Below are 25,115 nucleotides of genomic sequence, written 5' to 3' on the forward strand. Positions count from 1 at the left end.
ATACCTCCCTACAAAGAAGATATTGCATCACTATATTTCCTACAAGACTTTAACATAAGGTAGGTCGAATTCCAACGATTTTGAATATCAGAGTTCATATTTTTGGGTTTAAGATTGTAAAATGATGTGCACAATTTATCAAATTCTTGTTGCCTAGATGGGGAAGTAGCAATAAAAAGAATAGCATTTCTAATTTTTTAAATCTGAGGTCCTATATGTTTCAAACCATCTTGCACAACTAAGTTAATGACATGTCATACACATCACAAATGCAATAATTCACCAAAATAAGGAGTCGTCAAATTTCTTATAAATAATGGGAGTGTAGCACTATTAGCGCTATGGTTGTCAAAAGTAATGCTATAAACCTTATCAACAACTTCAAAATCCCTAAAACACCCATAATACTTTCAAAAATCTGTTCAGCATCGTGAGGAAACTCCACTAAACGGAAAGCAATAATTTTTTTTCGCAAAGTCCAACTAGAGTCTATATAATGAGTAGTCACACAAATATAACCATGATTATTTATACCAAACCACATATCAGAAGTAAAACCTATTGCACCAACACTTGCAAGTTCACTAATCAAATCTTTTTTAACTTCATTATGAGCTTTCTTCGTATCACTACGGGTTGAATTTCTAGAAACTTCAGCAAATGATGGATTCAGACAATTTTGGACAAAATATTCAAATCTAATATCATCACCAAAAGTAAATGGTTGTTCTACTGCAGCTACATAAAGGGCCAGTCTATGTCTCATTTTTTTTTTGAATAAACAAAATTACTACTATCAGATGCACCACCAATTTTATCAGCATGTTTACTTCATAGATGTCTACCATGTGGCCCTACACCATTATTACTTATGCATTTATAATTTTTGTCACAATAATGGCATATAGCCCTAGCTCCTATGTCAATACCATTTTCATCCTTGAAGTTTTTATCTATAGAGAAATGATTCCATACCCATGAGTAGCGTCGTGACTTTTTTGAACCACTAAGGCCTGAATTTGCAGCTGCAAGAGTAGAATCTATTGGAGTAGCAGTAGAACCTAAAGGTCCTATTCCACTTCCACCACCAACAATGTTTGAAGCAGCCTCCTCACCTACAAAACCCATACCCTGTGGTGCAACAGGGTTTCGTGGTAGTTCATCAGAAGAACCTAAGTGGGAGTCACGATCCTCCCCATTTCCAGCATCCATCTACCAAAAAAAAAAAAAAAACACCATAACAGGGGTTATTAAAGGGGAAATAGTGTATATGTGTACTAATCAGTGTTCTACAAGGTGGGATTAATCGCCGATTAACCGGCGATTAATTGGAATTTTGCCATCTCCGGTGAGATTAATGGCTCGGTGGTTGGATTTGGCAGTCGGGAGGTTAATCGGCTTTAGTCGGCGATTAACTGGAGATTAATCGGCAAGCGATTAATCGGCAATTAGCCGATTAATCGGTTAAAAGGTGATTAATCGATTAAAAGGCGATTAATAGGGCTAAAATCAGTATTTTTCAAAAATGAAGGGGGGTAACTGTTATTTTTTGAAAACCAGTTTAAAGGGGCTTCGAATACAGATTTAGATTAGGCTTAATTTGTTACTCAGGCAGTCGCTGCAAACGATCGATCGAGAGTGAAGTCGCCGCAGTCTGCCATCGTCGTCGCTGCCGCCGCCGTCTGCTGTAATTTCTCTCTCTCTCTCTCTCTCTCACAGTTTCTCAGTTTCTCCCCCCCCCCCCCCCCCCCCCCCCCCCCCCCCCCCTCTTATGAGGTCTAGTGGATTTTTTGCTGTTGGCAAGTTTTTGTTCTGAAAGTCCTGGGTATATGGCCACATCTGGACACTGTGGAGTGTGGACAGTGGCCAAAATGTAGTATTTTTTTTTTAAATCTTAAAACAAATTAACAAAGTGTAGTATTTTTTGGTGTTATCAGTTAACACAAAGTGTAAAAGACTAAAATCTCAACTTATAATCAGGTTAACACTTAACAGTTTCTTGACTTTTTTCTCTGTTTTTTTTTTTTGGTGCACAGTAGTACTATAGACTGATATCAATTATCAAATGTCAATGAATCCCACTCATATTCCATCTTCGGAGGCCTCTAATTCTGCGCCACTATTGAAAAGATATTCGGTTGATGTTGGATGGGATTATGGAGTTATTGTAGATCCTAGGAATAAGGACCGCCTACAATGCCTTTTGTGTGGGAATCAGTATACTGGAGGGGTTAGTAGGATGAAAAGACACATAGCTCAAATTAGGGGAGATGTTGCCTCATGCACTAAGGCAAGCAAGGAAGATATATTAAAGTGTAAGAAGGCAATTGATGATAATGTAGCTAAGAAGAAAAACAAGAAGAAAGTAGCCATGGAAATTAGGGAGGAAGTGAATATAGTAGGTGACGAATCCGAAGGTGATGAATCCGAAGGTGATGAGATTGAAAATGTGGCAGTGGGATCAAAGGAGAGGCCCTATGTTCTTGGTCCCATGGATAGATATACAGATATCAATCCCGATTCTTCTGACACGAGTGGATTTAAGAAGATGAGACAACCAAACATAAATGATAGCTTTTGGAAGGAGAAGAGTCATAAAGTGAGTCAATACTTGGCTCGATGGGTGTACGAAGCCGGCATTCCATTTCATGCCATAGACAATGATAGCTTCAAATGTTTTGTTGAAGCTGTTGGTCTATTTGGCCCGAGATACCAACCTCCAAGCCAATACCAACTAAGGGAACCATTGTTGAAGGATGAGGTGGAGAGAACCAAAACATTACTCAAAAAGCAAGAAGAATAGTGGGCTTTGACAGGTTGTGTAACAACTCTAATTTTTAGTAAATAAAAATCTCGTTGTTTAAATTTCCTCTTGACTGGCTTATTGATTTTCTCGTTGATCTTTGTTAATCCATTATACTTAGATTTCATCTCTTGGCTAGTATAGTTAGCTTTTAACCAAATTAGTTAGAGAGACCTAACTACCAATCCATTTAGTTACCTTTGGATCATTACCCATTGGTCAATAAATGATAGGGTAATCTTTGTCCATTGGACAATAGGCCAATGCATTAGAATATTTGATTAGTACATAGATATAGTATTATATAAGTTTATTTTCCCATGTGCAAGGACAAATATGCATTCTTTATTATTTGATATCATTTTCCCTATTACCCATTGGTTATTAACCGCTAGGGAAATTTTTATCCATTGGGTAATAGCTTTAATCTTCCTACTAAGTACTAGAATCCTATTAAATATTCAAGTATTGATTTTCCTTGTGCTTTTATGCATTAGAATATGTGGGTAAATCTAAACTCTAGATTTTTAGTACCTTTTGTAATGAATTAGTACTAGTACCTATATTATATTTTAATGGGGAAATCGTAAGCCATATATTCTTAGTACCTATGTATATATAGGCATGTGTACATATATACAATATTATATATAGATATAGATTTCCAAAAGTACAATATCTATTAGTTTAATAGAAACATGTGTCTAATTAGAATTCTTTATTGGGATTTTGATTTTGAAAATCTAGTACTTGTACCCTTGGCCATTATATATATATATATATATATATATAGTGTACTTGAGAGAGAGAGAGAGAGAGAGGGGGAGGAAGAAAGAGAGAAGAAAGAAAGAAAGTAGGGTTGTACCACATTGATCTTCTTCATCTTTTCAAATCCTTGGGTGTATCTTCTTCCTAGCCAAAATCTATCCTCTCATTGTCCTTCTATGTTTATTTAAAGACTAAATCTTGTACAAACTATCCTTCCTCCCACCAAATCTTCCAAAATCCAATCCAAGGTACACAATCTAACCATGCAAACCTAAGATAGCCCCATGGCCTAAACCATCAAGCTTTCAATCAAGCTTGACATGTGAAAGATTGAGCTATGGAGAGAGAGAGAGGGAGTCCAATTTTGGCTATAAATAGAGCCACCCTCATGCCATTTCAACTCACACCTTCACTCCTTTGCTCTCACTTCTCTCTAGAAACCAATTCGTTTTCCAGACAGCATAATGTCCCTTCGCAAATCCTCATTTTTCTCCTGCTTAGAGTAGTTTTTAGAATCAACTTCCATCACAAAAGTTGTAGAGCACTTCGAGACCTTCAAGTTAGACCCAAGAACCATCGTATTCGGCCAAAAATTGACCGAGTTACTGCCATCCAAAGTTCGGTCCAGATTTGCGAGTTTCATCACCCGTAGGATTTTCCAACTAGCTTATTCGGCCCCAACTAGTTTCGGATCAAAGTAGATTATCCTGATTCCCTATCTCTAAGTATACGTAGAATGTCCCTAACCGTTTTCTTTAAGTACATAAGGTTATCTTTCACCTATGACGTTTGAAATGCATGATAATTTACAAATTTGTTTTCGCTAAATGGAAGTTTGAGCATGTTGGAATAATCAACTTTTAACTTCGAATAAACATATGTTGTTTTGAACTTCCCATAAAGGAAGAAAGAACGGTTTTTGAAAGGTAGAAACTTATCGTTTGTTAGAAGTATTCGTATTTTGATCTTTAGGTCCGTTATGAGCATGCATACATGAATTGCTTGTGGTATAATATTGAGTTGGATGATTTTGTTAGATTAAAGATTACAATGAATGATGTTATATGTGAAAAGTCCTACCGCAGAGTCAATGCATGAAAACGAGACACGAAAATCGAGAAAGTAAAAACATGACACCTAGGGTGTGATTTATGAAAAGGCGTGTTTTGAAAAGGGTAAAATGTTTTGGAAACCGCAATGTGGCCGGACGTGGTAGCCCATTGTGTGGTGTATGTTTTGTGTGCCAATGGGAACCCGGGACGGTGGAACCATTGTGAGGATACTTGGGAGACCGGAACGGCGGAACCGAGGTTGGGTGTGTGCTTGGTTATCCGCAGAGAGGAGCCAATGCAATGTGTGCCAATGGGAACCCGAGACGGCGGAACCATTGTGAGGATACTCGGGAACCAGGAACGGCGGAACCGAGGTTAGGTGTGTTTGGAAAATGATGATTGGTATGTGACAATAGTGACACGGTCTACGATGAGTCGCGTAGGAGAAACTCATAACTCTTGGACACCAACGTTGATTGAATATCGAATGCGGATATGTCATTGTTAATTATTTTGGCTAGATTAGCATGTGTTATGTGGAAATTGTTGACTTTATGAGGTATTGTTTGTAAGTTAAGGGTTAGAGGGTTTGGATTATTCTATTGAGCGTTGTAGCTTACGGTGTTGCCTTTTTGGTGACCCTGACCTATTATATTGGTGGCGACGCCAGTATAATATATCAGACCTCATAGATGAACAGGGTGAACTTTACACCTTGGAGGCCTTTGGAGCCGAAGAGCTAGCCCGGATGGAGGAAGAAGCGGAGCAGTAGTTAGGAACCCTAGTTCCCTCCTTGTTTGTTTTAAAGTACTCTTGTAAGACTTTGAGATGTAATAATGAGCCAGACTCACTTGTTTTTGTAATAAAAAGTCTTATTAACGTACCCAGAATTTGGGGGCGTTACAGGTTGCTCTATCATGACCAATGCTTGGATCGATCGAAAAAGGAGAAGCATTATGAACTTGTGCGTTAATTGTAAGCAAGGGACTTGTTTTCTTTCTTCAAAGGAAGATTCGGAGGCATCACACACGGGGGTGTATATCTTTGACTATGTTGACAAGTTCATTGAAAATATAGGGGCACAAAATGTAGTTCAAGTAGTGACGGACAATGCATCCAACAATATGGCCGCGGCGGATTTGCTAAAGATCAAGAGGCCTAACATATTTTGGACTTCATGTGGCACCCACACAATTAACCTCATGCTTGAAGGAATTGGTAAGCAATCCAAGTTTAAAGCAACTATTGATAAGGCCAAAGCGTTCACTATATTTGTTTATGCTCATCGTAATACATTGGCGATGATGAGAAAATATACGAAGAAGAGAGACATAGTGAGGCCGGGTGTTACTCGATTTGCTACATCATTCTTGACTTTACAAAGTTTGATGGAAAAGAAACAAGAATTGCGAGCGATGTTTAGTAGCAATGCATGGGGTGAGAGTAAATGGGCTAAGAGCCCAAAGGGAAAAACGGCATATGCTACCGTGATGAGTCAGGCATTTTGGAATGGCGTAACCTTATGCTTGAAAGTGTTTGGTCCGTTGGTGATGGTTCTTCGACTTGTTGATGGGGATCGAAAGCCCTCAATGGGCTTTGTGTATGGAGAGCTCACAAAAGCAAAAGAAGAGATCAAAGCGGCATACAAGCAAGTTGAGACTAACTACCGGCCAATACTAGATGTCATTGATGGGAAAGCTAAGGGTCGGCTAGATAGTGCATTGCATTTGACAGCTTACTTTTTGAATCCTTTTTACTTCTTCAACAATTCTACCATTCAAGATGATCCTATCATTATGGATGGGGTTCTTACTTGTGTTGAAGCTTTCTTTCATGATGTCAATGTTCAAGATGAAGTCATCAATAGAGAGTTGTTGAAGTACAAGAACAAAGAAGGTGGATTTGGAAAACCATTAGCCACAATGGGATGTGCGACGAACAATGACTCTTATGATCCGGGTAAATAAGTAGTTACTTTCCTTCTTAGTATTATTCTTTTTGCTAAGTTACTTAGTACTATTTTTTTGTGTGCTTTCTTTCATGACTAGTTGGATGGTGGTCTAACTATGGCAATCATACACCCAATTTGAAAAGAATGGCCACTCGAATTCTCTCTTTGACTTCAAATTCATCGGGGTGTGAGAGAAATTGGAGCACTTTTGAGGGAGTAAGTACATACACTCTCTCTCTTTCTTTGAATATGTATGCATAAGAAATTATATTAACTTAAGATTTTTTTTTGTATAGATACATACAAAGAAAAGGAATAGACTAGATGCGACAAGATTGAACAATCTAGTCTATGTCCAATTCAATGCCAAACTCATCAACAATAAAAGAAATGGGAAGGATGTATTACGTACTAAAGAATCAACAAATGCATAAGGATGGCTGGTTGAAGGTGGTGACGAGGAAGTTGACCTGGTTTCGGGACTTACATGGGAGGTAATTGGGGAAGCTACGGGAGCGGATGAAGTCCTTCAACCTAGAAGGACTACTAGAAATATTGGAGTACGAGAACTACATGAGGAAGATTTTGTGTCAGAGGATGATACCAAAGAGGAGGTAGATGAGGATTTTGAGTGTGAGTCCAATGGAGACGAAGTTATGCATGGATATGGAGAAGAAGAGGATGAGTAATTGACTAATAATTTCATAATTGATTTCATTTGGTTTGAACGTTGAAGTTTGTAATTGACTAGTAATTTTCCGTACTTGTTTTCATTTGGTTTGAACGTTGAAGTTTGTAATTGACTAGTAATTTTCCGTACTTGATTTTATTTGGTTTGAACTATGAATATTGAACTTCTATGTCTCTATATTTGAAATGTAGAGAAGTGTTAACATTGAGTATCCGATAGCCAAAGAGAACTAAGAAATTTTTTGGGAGAGAATATATATCACATCAACTAGAAAAACTGTGATTATTAATGTAAGGGACTCTGGGGAGGTTGTAGAATATTTATTATTAATAAAAAAAAACCCGACTAATTGCTAAAAGGCGATTAATGGCCGATTAATTGGTCTCGAAGCTTGAAGGTGGTCGGCCGCCCGCCTAGCGCCGAGCGCTTTTTAGAACATTGGTACTAATATACGAAATTAGTGCAGGTGTGTGTGTACAAAATCAATTTCGACAAATTTGCCAAAAATATACTAATATAAGAAATTAGTAACAAAATCATCAGATCTGGCCTGACTAGCTAGAACCCTAATTTAAGAAATTAGTAACCAAAGCCCTAATTTCGTAACCCTAATTTTAGATATTAGTAACAAAAGCCCTAATTTCGTAACCCTAATTTCAAAAGGCAGGTGAAAATCCATTTCATCAGATCTGGCCAGAACCTTAAGATACTAATATACGAAATTACTCAATTAGTAACAAAAGCCCTAATTTCGTAACCCTAATTTCAAAAACCAGGTCAAAAACCTAATTTCAAAAACCCCAATTACAGTAGATAAGTGGAGACTGGAGAGGGAAGTGATAAAGGTACCTGTGAGGGAGAGAGAGAGACGGTGACTGGTGATAGAGGTACCCGTCACGTCTTTACCTGAGATTCGAACGATTCTCCTCCTATTACTCAACTAGCTCTGTCTCAGAGAGTCGGAGAGACACACAGAAAGAGATGTTGAGAATAGACGAACATACGAACAGTGAACACAGAGAGAGAGAGAGAGACGTTGAGAGAGTGAGATGATGGTCACTGCACCGACTCATCGTTTGAGTTGTCACCGGAAAGTCGGAAACGAAGAGAGAGAGAGAGAGAGAGAGCTGTGAAGTGTGAGTACCATTTGAGAGTGAGGTGAATTTGAACACCAAGAATCCGAACGTTGAGAGAGTCAGAGAGACATTGAGAGAGTCAGAGAGACGTTGAGAGAATCAGAGAGATCTGAGAGAGTGAGAGTTCGAGGGAGTCGGAGAGATCGGAGATATGATATGAGAATGAGAATGACGTGAATGAGATCTCTGCTAGGGCGGCATCTCATTCCTTTTATATGATCTTTATGATCATGTGCATATGAGACACCATAATCCATATGCACCAACTTATCGAAAATTCTCGTAGAATCCTGTAATGCATCATTCGAGGGCCGCCCGAGGTGTTATTTGAAAATCAAAACCGTCTATCTTTTATGTGGGAGTGATTATATTATTCGTGCCAAAAATAAAGTAAATTGGTTATCATTATATACTTGATCATACATAACGTCAAATTTCCTATTAATGAATCTACGTTGCGATGAAAGGGCTTCCAAAACCCGATAGACCCGAAAATTTGCAAAAGTGATTAAAACACCGAGAAAAGCAAAATGAACGGTATGGATCGTCATACTTGTGTCGCAATCGTGTGGCTAGCGTACATTGGACTATAGCGGAATACATTGATTTATAACTAGATAAGTTGGATGTATACATTTGAAAGGTAGCTGCAGACTCATTTTTTTGAACGTTCAATCTAAACCGTTACGATTTAAGATCTTATCAAATTTATTATTCTCCCCTAAATAGGTGATAATCGGATGTCAGAAACCACGTGATCAGAACACATTTGGTGCTTTCAAAAGTGTTAAAGTCCTATAATGCAGCACTTGAGGGCCGCCCGAGGTGTTATTTGAAAATAAGAACCGTCTACCTTTTATGTGGGAGTAATTATATCAATAGTGCAAAAAATGAAATCAATTGGTTATCGTTATATACTTGATCGCACATAACAAAAAAAATTCTATTAATAAATCTACGTCCCAATGAAAAGGCTTCCAAAACCCGATAGACATGAAAATTTGCGAGTGACTAAAACGCCAAGAACAAAAAAATGAATGGTATGGATCGTCATATTTACGTTGCAATCGTGTGGCTAGCATACAAGAGGCCCATTTTTGTAGAATAGAATTATATAATATAGATTACTCGTTCTATTATAAACACAAAAAGATTGTTGGCTTTGGTGGTTTGAGATATGTGTCAAGTCTCAAAGGACTTGGTTCGAACCCCATAGCCCATAGAGATTATTTTTTTAAAACTATTTTTTTTTAAATTAGTTTTTTTTCTTATTTATTTTCTCTGTCTTATTTTAAAAAAAATCTTTATTAGATAAAACACTACTACCTACTGAAATTGCCCCACTAAGATGAAATGCAATGTACATCAGTATATGTGTAGTAATTGATATATTATCATGTTTGAATTTTGATTCAAAATTTCTTAATCATATAAAAAAATTTAAAATCTTATTTTACATAAATAAAAGGAAAAGATCAATAAATTATTGGATTACCAAAAAATACATAGAAATAAAGGAAACCCTAATCTGAAATCCCTTGTTTATTTAATAACATATTTTTTTTAATTTTTCCATGCCTCGTGTCGTGCCGTGGCTCGTGCCTGATGAGAACCGACACCGTGTTGTGTCGACGTGTCGTTCTTGTGCCGTGCCCGACTAAAATCGTGCTGTGTCGTGCCATGCCCATCCTACTTTCGTGCCCGTGCCGTGCCTGACTAGAACCGTGTCGTGTCATGTCGCGACTCGTGCCCCACCCCACTTCCATGCCGTGCCCGTCTAAGATCGTGTCATGCCGTGACGTGCCAGACTAACTTCCGTGCCGTGCTCGTGTCGTTCCCGCTCACTTCCGTGTCTGTGCCATGCCTTGTGCCCACTACGACCGTGCCGTATCAGGGTTAATTTGTGTCGTGCCGCCTTTAAACGTGTCGTGCCCGTGCTGACCCGTCTGTTTGACACCTCTACCTCTATGTAATATTTATAAAACCAATAATGAAAGAAGCTTTGACTAGAGGTGTCAAATGGATCGGCCGGCATAGGTACGACACGAGCACGACCCAATTAACATGGCCCTCACGACATAACACGATCCCTATAGGTGGGCTAGTGTAACGCCCCGATTTTTCAAAAAATTTCAGAAGCATTAATAAATGATTTCTTAGGAAAAAAATTAATTTAATTAAACATGATTCCATTAATCAAGTACGAATTACTCAAAATAGAAATTCAATTTATTGCAGACGTGAAATGAAAATACTAAGTTTTGACAAAATATTAAAGAACCGTTCTAGTCACACATACTACTTTTACACATACATTGCACAGATTTTTTGTGGGGCCCATTATGGGGTTCCACAAAATGATCCGAGCCGTTCATTAATTTTAAAATTTTTTTTAAGGAATTTCGTTAAAAATCAGCTCAATCGGATACATGTAAGTGCTTGAACCAATCTTACAACTTTTCATTCTCCGAAATTCTGAATGAAAAGTTGTAAGATTGGTTCAAGCATTTACATGTATCCAATTGAGCTGATTTTTTAAGAGATTCCTTAAAAAAATATTTTAAAATTAATGAACAACTCGGATCATTTTGTGGAACCCCATAGTGGGCCCCACAAAAAATCTGTGCAATGTATGTGTAGAAATAGTCTGTGTCGAAAGTGTTTTCCAATATTAAATGTTTGGCATTTTATTTAACCAACTTCAGAGCATACTCTAGTTCGTTTCTCCATGACCAGGTTCTCTTCTGAAAAGTACTGCTCACATCTGGGATCCTATGTGCCCTTCTGATTCTCGGCAAAATTTGGCACGAATATATGTCAGGGTATATTGTACCGTGAGTGAGGAGGTTCACTCAATAGATATTCCTGATCCCATTAATCCATAACATATAAGTAATACATGGCAAAGAGTACTACAGCGTATGAACAAGATAAATTAATTGCAGTACATGAATTAAAGAATAAATAAAAAAAATTCCCATTTCTAGTTTTTAACTTATGTGATTCCTAGATTTTTCCACCATGAGAAATTCTCCTCGCAGACAGCCTCTGAATTATGGCAACTCTACTGATTTACATCTCTTTTGCTTACTCAGTCAGAGGTCCCAGACGAATAAGACTAAATTATATATCGGGTCAAACTCACTTGTACCATCACAAGAAGAGAATCGAAAACCAACCACGAGAAATGAATTTCATACTCTGGTTTCGCCAAATAACCACCATTCCCGGAGGATAAATACCAAGAAAGTAATCACACAGTGCCATATTCACGGTTTCGGATCAATTATCCACCGGTCTATTAACCACAAGTGCCGAATCCGCCGACCATTTCTCCAGGGTCTACCGGGCTCTCGGCCACTCTAGTTTTCTCCTGACCGCAACTGTCACCACTGTGACTTCCCAATATTTCACTTTCCTTAGTTTTTAATGTCTAATCAAATTAAATTCAACCATGAGCTCCACCCAGTGTACCTATTGTCCATTTCCACGTTCACATAGCAAAGTCAAGCAATAAGGTTCACTGTGTTCGGTTGCTAGTTTAGTTTTAGCTTTGTTTCTGTTAGATATTTTGGCACTTTCCGGGGTTGTCCAAAACCTCCATTGGTATCTTTGCTATTGACTCTGTTTGATTGTAATGGGTTGGTTCTTAGAGGGTAGTTTCTTGCTTGATGCTCCTCCCATTTTCTGCGCCAAGTTGACTGCTACGGAATCGAACCAATTGCGTGAGAGGTAAAAGCATTGCACGGCATCTCATGCATAGCATGATTGAGTTCAAAAATATTTTAGTCTCCGTTACTGATTATAGGGGACTTTCCTTACTCATATTCTTTTATACATAATATACATTACCTTAATCGTTTAAGTTGATTAGGTGATTTACTCTCCCCGGAAAAATAGAACACGTTTTCCCCAAATCAAAAGATTGTATATTATTCCTTTATATATATATATATATATATATATATATATATATATATATATATATATATATATATATACGGGTGGACGACCACTCTGTTTGTTTAAGGCGTGAGAGTTTTTCTCTTATAAAAACAAAAGAACGGGTTGCACGACTATTTTGTTTTTCGGTGGAGGCGAGAGACATTTTGTTTTTAGAAAAGAAAGAATGAGGTTCACGACACTTGTGGGGCAATTTTGACAGTCTTTCGTTGTAGCCCTCTTTCTTGTTTTGTTCTTGCGTTGTGTTTGTTTTTCGAACGTCTTTTGGATTGTGAGATCACGCTTTGCATCATATCATACATCCATTCACGGTTCGTGGTTTGGTGCCGTTTGCTGCTGAGGTCGAATCTTTTGGAGACTGATTCGAAGCCGGTTGAATCTGGAGATCGGGCGTGAAGTTCATGGTGCATCTATTGGATCTTGAAGAAGCTTGGGGAGCATCGGAGATTGGCGAGAATAGGTAAAGGCTTAGGTAAGGTTTTTACTATTTCGCAATCGGTACTTCTTTTTTATTAATAGAATAAATCAGTAGTTTTAGGTCGTGGTTTTGGCTTAGAGTTATTTAGGACCCTAAGTTTTTCCATGTAAATCGTGGGTATCCTGTCTCAATTTTTATTCTACTGCACTACTTGATTTTTGGTTTGGATTAATCAAGATAATCAATCCGTTCATCTATATTAATTTTCAAATCAGAAAATTGGTGATTTTTTTATCAAAACTCCTATTCACCCCCCCTCTAGGAGTAGTTTGAACGCTTCCGCATAATTTCAATTGGTATCAGAGCGGGTTGCTCTGTTTAGGTTTAACCACCTGAGTTTCATTCTAGGTATAATGGACATGAACACACCACATGAGGGAGCCACTCGAGGCCACCTTTTTTCGATGGTAATGATTATCTGTACTGAAAAGCCCATATGACCACACATTTGAGTTCCCTAGGAGTTAGGGTTTGGAGATCTGTTAGGTATGGCTATGAGGCCCCAACCATAGAAGACACTACGACTAAACAGATGAGGGCTAAGGAGGACACTGAGTGGAATTCGGCTGACAATGATAGTTTTGAGGCAAACTCTAAAGCCTTAGAAGCCATCTATGGTGCATTGAGTAAAACTGAATTTAGTTGTATTTTCGCGTGCACCACTGCAGAGGAGGCTTGGGACATTCTCCAAGTCACCCACGAGGGTACTAAGATTGTTAAAACTTCAAAACTCCAAATGCTTACAACACGTTTCGAAGATTTGAGAATGCAGGAAGATGAGACATTTGATAGTTTTATCACTAAGTTGAGTGACATCGTTAATTCCTTCCACGCATTAGGAGAACCAATCCCTAATCTTAAAGTTTGTAAAAAAATGCTTAGGTCGCTTCCTGAGAGGTTTAGGGCTAAGGTAGTTGCGATCGAAGAAAGTGATAAAGTTGATGACATTCTTTTTGAGAAACTTGTAGGTAAACTTCAAACATTTGAATTGAATCATCTCTCAAAGAAACCTACATTAAAGCCTAATAAAAGCATTGCTTTTAAATCTTCTAAAGAAGAATCCTCTATGACACAAGAGAGTGATGATGACCTTGATGAAGAATAACTTGCTTTCTTTGCTAAAAAATTCAAAAAATTTGTTAAATTCCGTAAAAATAATAATTCTGAAAAATTTTCTTCTTCGACTAATGGGGGCAAGAATTTTAATTCTGGGGATAATAAAAAGAAATCTTCTATTGATGAATCCAAGAAACCCCAAGGTATACAATGTCACGAGTGCCACGGTTTCGGGCATGTTCAAGTAGAGTGTGCAAATACTCTTAAAAAGAAAGTGGCCAAGGGTTATAAAGCTACGTGGGATGACGATAGTGATGACAGTAGTGAAGGGGGTTCTAAAGCTCCTAGATATTTTGTGCTTGTTGCCAACATTAAGTCCCCCACGTCCCCCTAATCGGTTGAACTTTCTACAACTCTTAGCGATGATAGTAAGTATGTCTTGACTGACGAAGACTGTGAGAATAGTGATGATGATATAGATTCTATTCATGAGGCCTATAATCAATTGTTTAAAGAGGGTGTCAAATTGAAAACGAAAAAGAAGGAACTCATGAGTGTCATCGAGAAAATTAGTAGTGAGAGGAACAAACTTAGTGATGACATTGAATCTAAGAACACCGACCTTAAAGAATTAAAAACCGATACCACTAATTTGAAAGAGAAGTTTGCCAAAATTGAGAGAGAGCATGTGGATGCCTTGAAGGCTCTTAAAGCGTCTAAGGATAGGATTTTTGAATTGGAGCATGACCTTAGGGAGGCCACTAAGGCCATAAAGCGTAATGAGTGTGGGGCAACTCGTATTGCTGAGATGACACATACGTTTAGAAATAGAAGCGGCTTAGGTTTGTTGATCCACCTTCACTGATACATAAAGCTAATGAGTTCACAAAAAGGGAAATCAAATTTGTGAAATCTGAAATTGCAAAGAATGAGGTGGTGAGCGATAAACCTGAATCTTCTATTAAATCTCCCACCATCATTAAGAATGCTTACAACAGTAATCATGCTCCTGAAAAGAAAAATCTTTTTATTTGTCACTACTGTGGTGGTCAAGGTCACATTCGACCATTTTGTTATACACTTAGAAGGGACAATCAGAGAACAAAGGGGAAACTGTTTGTAGCTCCTGTTAATAAAAGTGTTCAGTATGGTCAACCCAATGTGGGAAGACCTCAAGTTGTGCGTCAGTCTTCCACAAACATTAAGAGTGAGAATTTTCAAAAGACTTTGAATCAATTGGCGAATCAAACTTCTCACCTCGTCGAGGAAATCAAAAAGTTGTCAAACTTGGCTAATAATAATGGAGAGATTGATAGGATTGTTGAAAGACGTACTACACACGGTCACACCTCGCATGTGAACACCAAACTGAAGCAAACATGGACGAGAGTTGATGTCGTTTGTCATGTAGCACACACTGCTTTTCGGGCACATGATGCCTGTGCCTGGTACTTAGATAGTGGATGTTCAAGGCACATGACTGGAAATAGGTCTTTCTTTGCTAAGCTAGAGAAGTATAATGGTGGTTTTGTCACTTTTGGCGATGGTAATACGGGTAAAATCATAGGACAAGGCACCATAAACGCACCCGGAATCCCTCCATTAGATAACGTATTATATGTTGAGGGTTTGAAAGCTAACCTGTTAAGCATAGGGCAATTTTGTGATAATATGCATGAAGTCAATTTCTCTAAAAATAATTGCTCTATTGTTGATGCTTTGGGTTTGTGTGTGGTTAAAAGTGTTCGTTCCTCAGATAATTGCTATTGTGTTGAAATTGCCGGTTCTAATGTGTGTCATCAAGTATTGTTTGACGATGTACAAATTTGGCACTAACGTTTAAGACACGTAAATTTTTTGAAATTGCAAATGGGCAAGGGCTTGTGTGTGGCGGTTGCATGTAGGGCAAACAAATAAAAAGCCCTCATAAAAAGACAAATTTAGTTGCAACCACAAAATGTTTAGAGTTACTTCACATGGACTTGATGGGACCCATACGTACTAAAAGTTTAGGGGGCAAGCGATATATTCTAGTCATAATTGACGATTTTTCTCGCTTTTCATGGATTGGTTTTCTTAGAGAAAAATCTGATGCTTATGCTTGTTTCAAAACTATTTGTCAACGTATTCAAAATGAGAAAGGGTACCCCATCACACGAGTCCGCAGTGATCATGGTCGTGAGTTTGAGAACTCCAACATTGAAAAATATTGTAATGAAAAGGGTATTAAGCACGAGTTCTCCGCATCTCACACACCCCAACAAAATGGGGTTGTTGAAAGAAAGAATAGAACCCTTCAAGAGATGGCGAGAGTAATGCAAAATGCAAAATGCGTCCCTAGAAACCTTTGGGCTGAATTTATTAATACTACGTGCTATATAATAAATAGAGTGTATGTTAGACCAGGGACTACTCTCACACCCTATGAAATTCGGAATGGTAAGAGGCCTTCAGTGAAGTATTTAAGGGTGTTTGGTAGTAAATGTCATATTTTGAGAGATAGTGAGTCCTTAGGCAAATTTGACTCAAAGAGTGACGATGGTATATTTTTGGGCTATTCCAACATGAGTAGAGCTTTGAGAGTATATATCTACGCACCTCTACCCTAGTTGAGTCGGCTAATGTAGTTGTTGATGATATCACTCTTGATCAGTCAATCCCTTAGGTTAATGATGATGATGAGGGGAGTTGGGAAATTTTTGAGGGGGAGTTTCAAACAAATAGTTTAGATGAGGGAGTTTCTTCTGAAGAGGTTGTTGACATTCCTACGAGTGTAGATGAGAAAGTTGAAAATGATAGTGAGGTTGAGGTAGACGAGCCTCTAGAAGATGAGGTGTTAGGTCAACACAACTTAGTTTCTCTTTCCACCAAAGAACCGTCGGCTAGAGTAAAGCTTAACCATCCCATTAGCCAAGTCATAGGAGAACCCAATGATGAGATGAAAACTAGGAGGCAAATTAGGAATGAGATCAATTATGTGTGTTTCACGTCCACATTAGAGCCAAAAAGGGTAGATGAGGCCTTGGGAGATGACCATTGGATAGGAGCCATGCAAGAAGAACTACAACAATTTGTTAGGAATGACGTTTGGTACATAGTACCGAGACCCTCTCACACTGACATCATAGGCACTAAATGGATATTTAAAAATAAGAAGGATGTAGATGGCGTAGTGGTATGTAATAAGGCTAGGTTAGTTGCCCAGGGGTACACCCAAATTGAGGGAATTGATTTCGATGATACATTTGCCCCCGTAGCAAGAATGGAGTCAGTAAGGTTACTTTTTGACATTGCATCTCATTTTAATTTTAAATTATTTCAAATGGATGTTAAAAGTGCTTTTTTGAATAGTGACCTTAAGGAGGAGGTGTATGTGGAGCAACCCAAAGGGTTTATTGATCCCTCATTCCCTAATCATGTGTACCGCCTTTGTAAGGCACTTTATGGTCTTAAACAAGCCCTTCTAGCTTGGTATGAACGTTTAACTGATCATCTTTAAATACCAGCTTTGTGAAAGGGGGAGTAGACCGAACTTTATTTCTGAAGAAAATTGAGACCGACCTTTTAATTGCTCAAATATATGTTGATGATATTGTGTTCGGATCCACAAATGAGCGGCATACGAAACAATTCGGGGCACAGATGTCCCATGAGTTTCAAATGAGCCTAATGGGAGAATTGACTTACTTTCTAGGTTTTCAAATTCGTCAGTTGAATGATGGGATATTTTTGTCCCAATCCACATATGCGAAAGAATTGGACAAAAATTTGGTTTGGAAGATTCCAAGAGTACTCGTACTCCCAAGGGTTCCACTGTTAAAATTGCTAAAGATATTGAGGGCGCTAGTGTTGACTCCATGCTTTATCGTAGTATGATAGGAAGCTTATTATATCTTACCGCTAGTCGTCCCGATATTTCGTTTAGTGTTGGAGTGTGTGCCCGCTATCAATCTGACCCTAAAGAGTCTCACTTGATCGCTGTCAAGCGAATTATTCGTTATGTTAAGGGCACCTCCACGCTTGGTCTTTGGTATCCTAAGGGTACTAATGTGGACTTAGCCGCATTTTCCGATGCCGATTGGGCTGGAAGTGCGGATGATAGGAAGAGTTCCTCTGGTGGTTGTTTCTCTTTGGGAAACTGCTTGGTTGCTTGGCATAGCAAAAAGCAAAATTGTGTTTCGTTGTCCACCGCAGAGGTAGAATATATTGCCGCTGGTATTTGTTGCACCCAACTTTATGGATGAAGCAAATGCTTCAAGACTACGGTCTATCTCAAGGTGTAATGACTGTTTTTTGCGATAACACAAGTGCCATTAATATTTCTAAAAATCCAGTCCAACATTCTAGGACTAAACATATCGACATCCGTCATCATTTTATTCGTGATTTGGTTGAAAATGGTGTCGTGGCACTTGAGTTTATACCCATACAAGATCAAAAAGCGGATATTTTCACTAAGCCTTTAGATTCTCTTAGGTAGCCTTTAGATTCTCTTAGGTTTGAGTACCTTAGGAAATCTCTTGGTTTAATTTCTCTGGATTAATCATTACCCTATATCTTTCTCCAATCATTACCATGTATCTCTAATTATTAATTTTATTTCTCTCTATCACTCTCCAATCATTACCCTATTTCTCTCTCCACCCACTACCGAAACTAAACTAAACTAAACTACCAATCAAACAAAGTTGTTGATTTTCCACTTATTTAGAGAACAAGAATACATTCAACACATAGAAATAAACCAATTTCAAAATCTGATCATTTATCTGATATAGGGATGGCATTCGGGGCGGATATGGGAAACTCCGTATCCGATCTCCAAAATCGAAATGCTACCCATATCCGCCCCGATACCCGAACGGGGAGAAGAGAAATAAACCATAACCGAACCAAACGGGGTTTAGGTAATCCCCGAACCGATTGGGTACCTGAACCAAACACAGAGAAAGAGGGAGAGAGAGACCATTGAGAACTCATAAATTTCAAATTACACAAACCCATCAATTTCAAATTACGCAATTAAGTATTAGAAATTTGGGAAATTTAAGTGAAAATCAAATTCCTTTCAAGTTGGATTACAACAATCGTAAAACAAACAATAGCCTCAAATTCAATTTAGATCTGGTAAAGATAGAGAATACCGAGTAATATATTATTTAGAACAGATCATAAAACCACGTACAGAAACAACTCGAGATGATTCTTCATCACCACAACCACAACAAAGAACAATAGCAGCCACCAAGAAAAGCTCATCACAGCTACCAACAGCAGCTCTTCGATTTCCTTGATCACTGACGACTGCGAGAGGAGTGATGAAGATTGACGGTGCCTCGACGAGAGCGGTGAGGATGATCGACGGCGAGAGGTGTACAATCAAAGTGGCGATGACAGGGGGTTGGGGTTGTGTGTGTGTGAGAGAGAGAGAGAGAGAGAGAGAGAGAGAGAATCGCCTCACAGTGGAGGCCGAGGCATTGTTTTTGAAATGAAAATAGGATTGGAAAACCCTAACTCATGTATGCCTATATATATAAGCTGGGGTAATTTTGTAATTTACTAGTTTGGTTCGGTTCGGGTTCGGTTCAGGTATTAACTAAACCAAAACCGAACCAAAACCCGTTCGGTTATCTTGTGCATGTGCCAACCATACCCGTTCCCATGGAAAAAATTTCGGTTATGGTTCAGGGATAATTTCGGTTATCGGTTCGGGTACCCATCGATTCGGTTCAAATTGCCATCCCTAATCTGATAACTAATGAATTTGTGTTGTACACCATCCGAGCCATCCATTCGGTAACCTATTGCTTGATTTTAGTAAATAATGATCAAGAAAATAGAGTCAATGATGTGGAGCTGCCCAAAAAAAAGTAGCAGCAGCAGCGGCTGAAGAATAAGAGATGAGAGAGGCAAGTTCTGTTTTGAATTCAACTAGATAAGGCAAGTTCTCTAGTCTTACACAAAATATCAATGTATAAATTTAATAAAACGATAGATGCCTAATTTAACAATGTCAACAAAGTTTAAGTACTTCATGAAAATTTAATAAAGAGTTATTTTCGTTTTTATTCCCTAGGCTAATCAAATTTTTTGCTACCTTAATTTCATCCAAAAAAAAAAAAAAGCAGCAATCAAATGACCGCAAGTTCTTGATCCAATTTTCTAACTTTTCATTTAGTATTCATGATCCTAATTTTAAATCAAAAGTTAGCAGATTAAATGAAGAACTTGCGGTCAAGTACTTGCAGTCATGCGATTAAGCTGATTTTTTGCAAGATTACTCGATAAATTATTTTAAATTTAATGAACATTTCAAATTATTTATGGGGAATCCGAAAACGGGCCCTGATAGTACATCTTTTTGTTTGATGGCCACGTGAACTTTTTTTGGTCAAAAATTTAGACTGTCGTTATTTATTTGACCAAATGAGTGATAACAACCAAATGAGTAGCAATTGAAAAGTTGAGGAATGAAATAGATCGTTTTCATAGTTTTGAATGAAGAAACAAAAATGTGAATAGTTTAAAGGATAAAAATGAAATTAACTCTTCAATAGTATTTGAGTGTATATGAAACATTTGGATGATAGTTTAGGGGTAATTTTAAAATTCTCCCCTAAACAAATGAAAACATTCAGAGTACCGAAAACAACATCCAAATGAAAGAGCTAGCATACAAAATTATAGTAACTACCTAAACCATTTCAATCCCCCGAGATTCATCGTCATCATCAACTTCTTCCCCTTCATTCTCCCTCGACATCTCCTCCAGTGATTTCCCCTTGGATTCGGGCACCATGAACGTACAAAAAAACCCAACTAAACTGATCCCCCCAAGCACCATCAAAGAATACCTCATCCCAATCCCAGGTGGGTACCCCGCGTCCGTCTTATCCTTATCTTGACTCTGCGCCGCGTACAGAAACCCAAACGCCCCGACAATCGCCCCCGCTTTCCCCGCCGCTGCCGACAAGCCATGGCACGTCGTCCTCAGCCTCGCCGGGAAAATCTCCGCCGGCACCACGAACGTTGTCGTGTTGGGTCCGAAGTTCGCGAAGAAGAATGTCAAGGCGTACATTACCATGAACCCGATTCTGTTGGACTTCAGAGTCCAGTGGTGGTACGGTATCGCTAAGCCGAACATGAAGACGGTCATGAAGAGGAATCCGATCAGTTGGATTGTGAAGCGGCCAATTATGTCGATGAGGGTGACGGTGACCCAGTAGCCAGGGACGGTGCCGCAGAGAGCGATGAGGAACTGGGATTTGGAGATGGTGAAGAGCTCGTCGAGGGCGGACATGGATTTGGCAGGAGGGAGCCAGCCGACGGAGGTGAAGATGTCCTTTTGGAAGAGGTTCTGGCTGTAGTAGGCGATGTCGAGGAGGAACCAGGTGGTGGTTGTGCCTAGGAGGTGGAGACCGTGGCGGCGCACGAATTGTTTTGAGAACAGCCCGAATGTGTTGTTGGCTTTGCCATCCGTTTGGTTTTCTTCTAGCTTTTCTGATTTTACCATTTCAATGTCAAGCACTTTGGACATGTCTCTGCAAGCCTTCTCACCATTCTTCGCCACCAAAGCCGTGTACCGAGGTGTCTCCGGCATCTTACACCTGTAATAGTACGTCAGAACCGCCGGCAACGACCCCACCATCAGAATAATCCGCCACACGTAATCCGCTTCCGGCGGAGTGGACCCCAACGCATCGACAGAATACGCCGGCGCGTGATAAACATGCCGGAACACAGCCGACATGGCCATGGCCACAAGGCCGCCGGCGAGAATCCCAAACCCCTGCATGGCAAAAACCGCCGCCACAAAGGCGCCGCGCGTCTTCTTGTTCGCGTACTCCGCCATGATGGTGGCTGAGAGCGGGTAGTCTCCGCCGATCCCAAACCCTAACCAAAACCGGAAAAAACACAATGTTCCTGTGACGGCGGTGGGAGATTTTCCGATGGAAAGTCCAGAGGCGATGGAGCACACGAACATGAGCAAGAGCGTGGTTCCGTACACGTTTTTCCTTCCCATCTTGTCCCCTAGCCACCCGAAGAAGAGCTGGCCGGCTAGGGTTCCGACAAGGGCGACACCGGTGACGGCTGCAGCAGCGTTGGGTGGGAGAGTTCCGGGTTTCGGGGAGCCGTCGACGTGATAGTAGATGCGTCCGAGGAGTTTGGTTACGAGAGAGATACAGAAGAGGTCGTATGCGTCGGTGAAGAACCCCATCCCGGAAATCACCACAGCCTTGACGTGGTACCATTGGATTTTGGAGTTGTCCAGCACCTTGAGTATTTGGTTTTGCTGCTCTCTCGCCATTGATAGGCGCGTGTTTGAGAGATCGAGAGGGAGCCCTAAGTACGTACGTATTTCTAATTATATGCTGTGAATTAAACTCTCTAGAGAAGTGAATTTGAAGTAGAGAGATGGGAACTCTGTGTTGAGAAATTTAGGGCTGATCGTGTCCGTTTTATAGTAGTTGGACATCCGTATCCTACTCCTAGTTGGACTGGAACTCTGTGTCTAATCCAATTCTAATGCGGTAAAGGGAGGACGTAATGTACTTATTCTACGTGGATGAGCCGTGAATAAGGTTTGTGTAATCTAAGCCGTTTGTTTTGACGATCAATGGTTCAAATTTAAAAAAAAAAAAAATCCTTCTAGAAAAGAGTTAAACTCCTTTACCGAAGAGTTAAACTATTTTAGCGAATAGTTTTTAAAAAATTCGGACCGTCCAAAATACTTTTGGACACGCGCCATTGACCTCCGTAAAGTATATTTAAGGCTCCACCATAAAAAAGTTTTTTCACGACTGAATATTCCTGTTGTTACTTCCCCAACTACCTGAAACAAATACTACCTCCGTACCACTTTAAAAGTATCCTATGGGAATTCAAGCATTTTCAAACTTTCAAAAAAAATAATTTTATAAATTATTTTTTACACCAAATTAAAATACTTATTGAATACTTTTATTTGGTGTAAAAAAATAACATATAAAAATATTATTTTTAAAAGTTTGAAAATGCACGTTCTCGAATATTTAAAGTGGGATGGGGAGGAAGTACTACTAAGTACTGCGTATTCCTTTAGAAATGGGTAATTTCAAAAGATCTAATTATTCAGTGCTCATGATTATCGTCACATGTTGCTCAAGAACACTCCACACCACATATTTTTATGGGACTCACAACTCAATGTATGAATACTATCTAAATGAATGGTGTTGGAGTGATCGGAGCACCACGTGGCGGTACACTGAACCACTAAATAATTTCACTTTTGAAAGAGTTGGTAATAAATAACAATTTCCTTTGTCCAACCATTATGTTGTCGATCAACTTGTCTCGAAGTTAGTTCAGTATACACTTGATATACACTCCATTCGAGACAGCTTCCGAGTCCAGGTAAATTCTGGTGATGCGATCGTGTTTTGGGAACATATTTGGTTAGGTGAGTCTTCTTTGAAAGAAGATTATCCCATACTGTTTTCTTTATCTACGCAAAAAGAGGTGCTGATCAGTAACTTGAGGGCTGAGGGATCATGGGATTTGTTTTTCAGGAGAGACATGTTTGGGCGAGAGAAGTAAGAGATGGATAACTTGAAACAGAGACTTCAACGAGTTATTCTAAACCCATCGAAGCCTAACACCTTGCAATGGAGATAGACGGGTGATGGAATTTTCTCTGTCAAGTCAGCTTATGGGCAATGGGAATTGCTAACGCACTCGAGCAGTGAGCTGCTGGTTCTCTTTGGAAGAATTTGGGCCATCCTAAGGTGGAAATCTTTGCTTGGATGGCTGTAAAGGAAAGAGCGGTAACCAGGTCAATCCTTCTCAGTAGAAACTTAATCAGTGAGATCCAATTAGCTTTGTGCCCCCTATGCTCCTTAAATCTTGAAACTCATTAGCACCTGTTTCTCCATTGTCATTTCTTGTGGAGTGTTTGGTCGATAATCCTAGACTGGTGGAACATCAAATGGGTTTGCCCAATCTCTGTTCCAGAATTAGCAAATTGGTGGTTTGCTAATGGATTTTACAACATGGAGAAACATGTATAGGAAGCTTGCTTCTATGCAACGTTGTGGTCCCTATGGCCGGTGAGGAACGACTGTATCTTCAACAATTCAACGAAACAAGCTTGGGAGGTGGGGGATTTAGTCAAAACTAGAGTGGCGATGTGGATGAAGGCAAAGCTCGACATCAAAGTTTACACCATTGAGGAGTTCAAGATTTTCTTAACTGTATCTGAAAATTGAGATTGTAACCTAGTTTTGAGGGGAGCTTCCAATTGTCGGTTGGATGCGGTTGTAAATTTGGGATCAGCCAAGATCTGTCTGTGGTTGCTTTTTCTCGGTGTATCCCTTTCGAGTTTTATAAATTGTTTCGTTTGCCGAGCAAAAAAAAAAAGAACATTCACAATGGTAATAATCAAAATCAATAACCAAAATGTGTCACGTCAGCATTTGATTATCCATTTAGTCCATAATCAAACTTAACAACCTCTACCACCACATTGGTTATTATTGCGTCTCTAACAAAACAAAAAAAAACCCCTCACAATATACAATGCACATTTGTCGAATCACAAACGAGTTCCAATCGCACACTTGACCATACCAAATTATTCGTCTCGATGAGACGATTCCATTGTGAGGTGTTTTTGAGTTATTGAGTTTTGATTATTGGTAAAAATTGTTAAGTTTGGTTATGGAATGGGTGAAATTTGGTTATTTGCTAAAAGATTTATAATTTTGCTTATTACAATGTGGGATGTTTTTTTAGCATTGTTGTTAAATTTGCTTATTCACACCCATTTACTTATTACAATGGGGATACTCTAAGTTGAATATAGTTTTGTGCTTGGCAGGTATTATGAAGGTTAATTTAAATGTAGAACAAAATGAACGTAGTGAAAAGGAAAAATATTGCAGCTTAAGATCTAAGTTTCAAGCCTTAGAGGAACAGTTTTGTTTCTCTTAATTTGGACAAGATAATATATACCATGAAGCATGGATTATTTCTCCCTCGATAATGAATATAGACAGGACCACATTTTTTTTCTCATTAATCGTGGTCAAACTTGTAAATGGCTTTGTAGGCTTGTCTTTCAAAAGCTTTCTATACAGACTCTATTACAAGTTTCCAAAAAAAATAAAAAAACCATAAAAATCTCTCTAGAGGATTATGTGGAAAAAAATTTCCAAAGAAGAAATAAATCTCCAAAAA

General features: G+C 38.9%; 3 protein-coding genes across 3 annotated transcripts; 2 read left to right on the forward strand and 1 right to left on the reverse strand.

The window, feature by feature from the left end:
* The first annotated feature begins 5,540 nt into the window (after window positions 1-5,540).
* LOC131328507 (uncharacterized) lies at window positions 5,541-7,263 on the forward strand. The gene is made up of 3 exons (XM_058361447.1): window positions 5,541-6,582; window positions 6,672-6,794; window positions 7,025-7,263. The coding sequence occupies exons 1-3, from the start codon at window positions 5,541-5,543 to the stop codon at window positions 7,261-7,263; spliced, it is 1,404 nt and encodes a 467-aa protein (XP_058217430.1).
* Window positions 7,264-14,029: 6,766 nt separating this feature from the next.
* LOC131328508 (uncharacterized) lies at window positions 14,030-15,734 on the forward strand. Its single transcript, XM_058361448.1, has 3 exons — window positions 14,030-14,142; window positions 14,319-14,674; window positions 14,773-15,734. The coding sequence occupies exons 1-3, from the start codon at window positions 14,030-14,032 to the stop codon at window positions 15,732-15,734; spliced, it is 1,431 nt and encodes a 476-aa protein (XP_058217431.1).
* A 4,740-nt stretch (window positions 15,735-20,474) lies between these two features.
* Window positions 20,475-22,315, reverse strand: LOC131329385 (inorganic phosphate transporter 1-4-like). Its single transcript, XM_058362481.1, has one exon. It carries the CDS (start codon window positions 22,204-22,206, stop codon window positions 20,593-20,595), a length of 1,614 nt encoding a protein of 537 aa, XP_058218464.1. The 5' UTR covers window positions 22,207-22,315; the 3' UTR covers window positions 20,475-20,592.
* Window positions 22,316-25,115: the final 2,800 nt, after the last annotated feature.

The sequence above is a fragment of the Rhododendron vialii genome, chromosome 6a (genome assembly GCF_030253575.1).
Source record: "Rhododendron vialii isolate Sample 1 chromosome 6a, ASM3025357v1".
Lineage (NCBI taxonomy): Eukaryota > Viridiplantae > Streptophyta > Magnoliopsida > Ericales > Ericaceae > Rhododendron > Rhododendron vialii.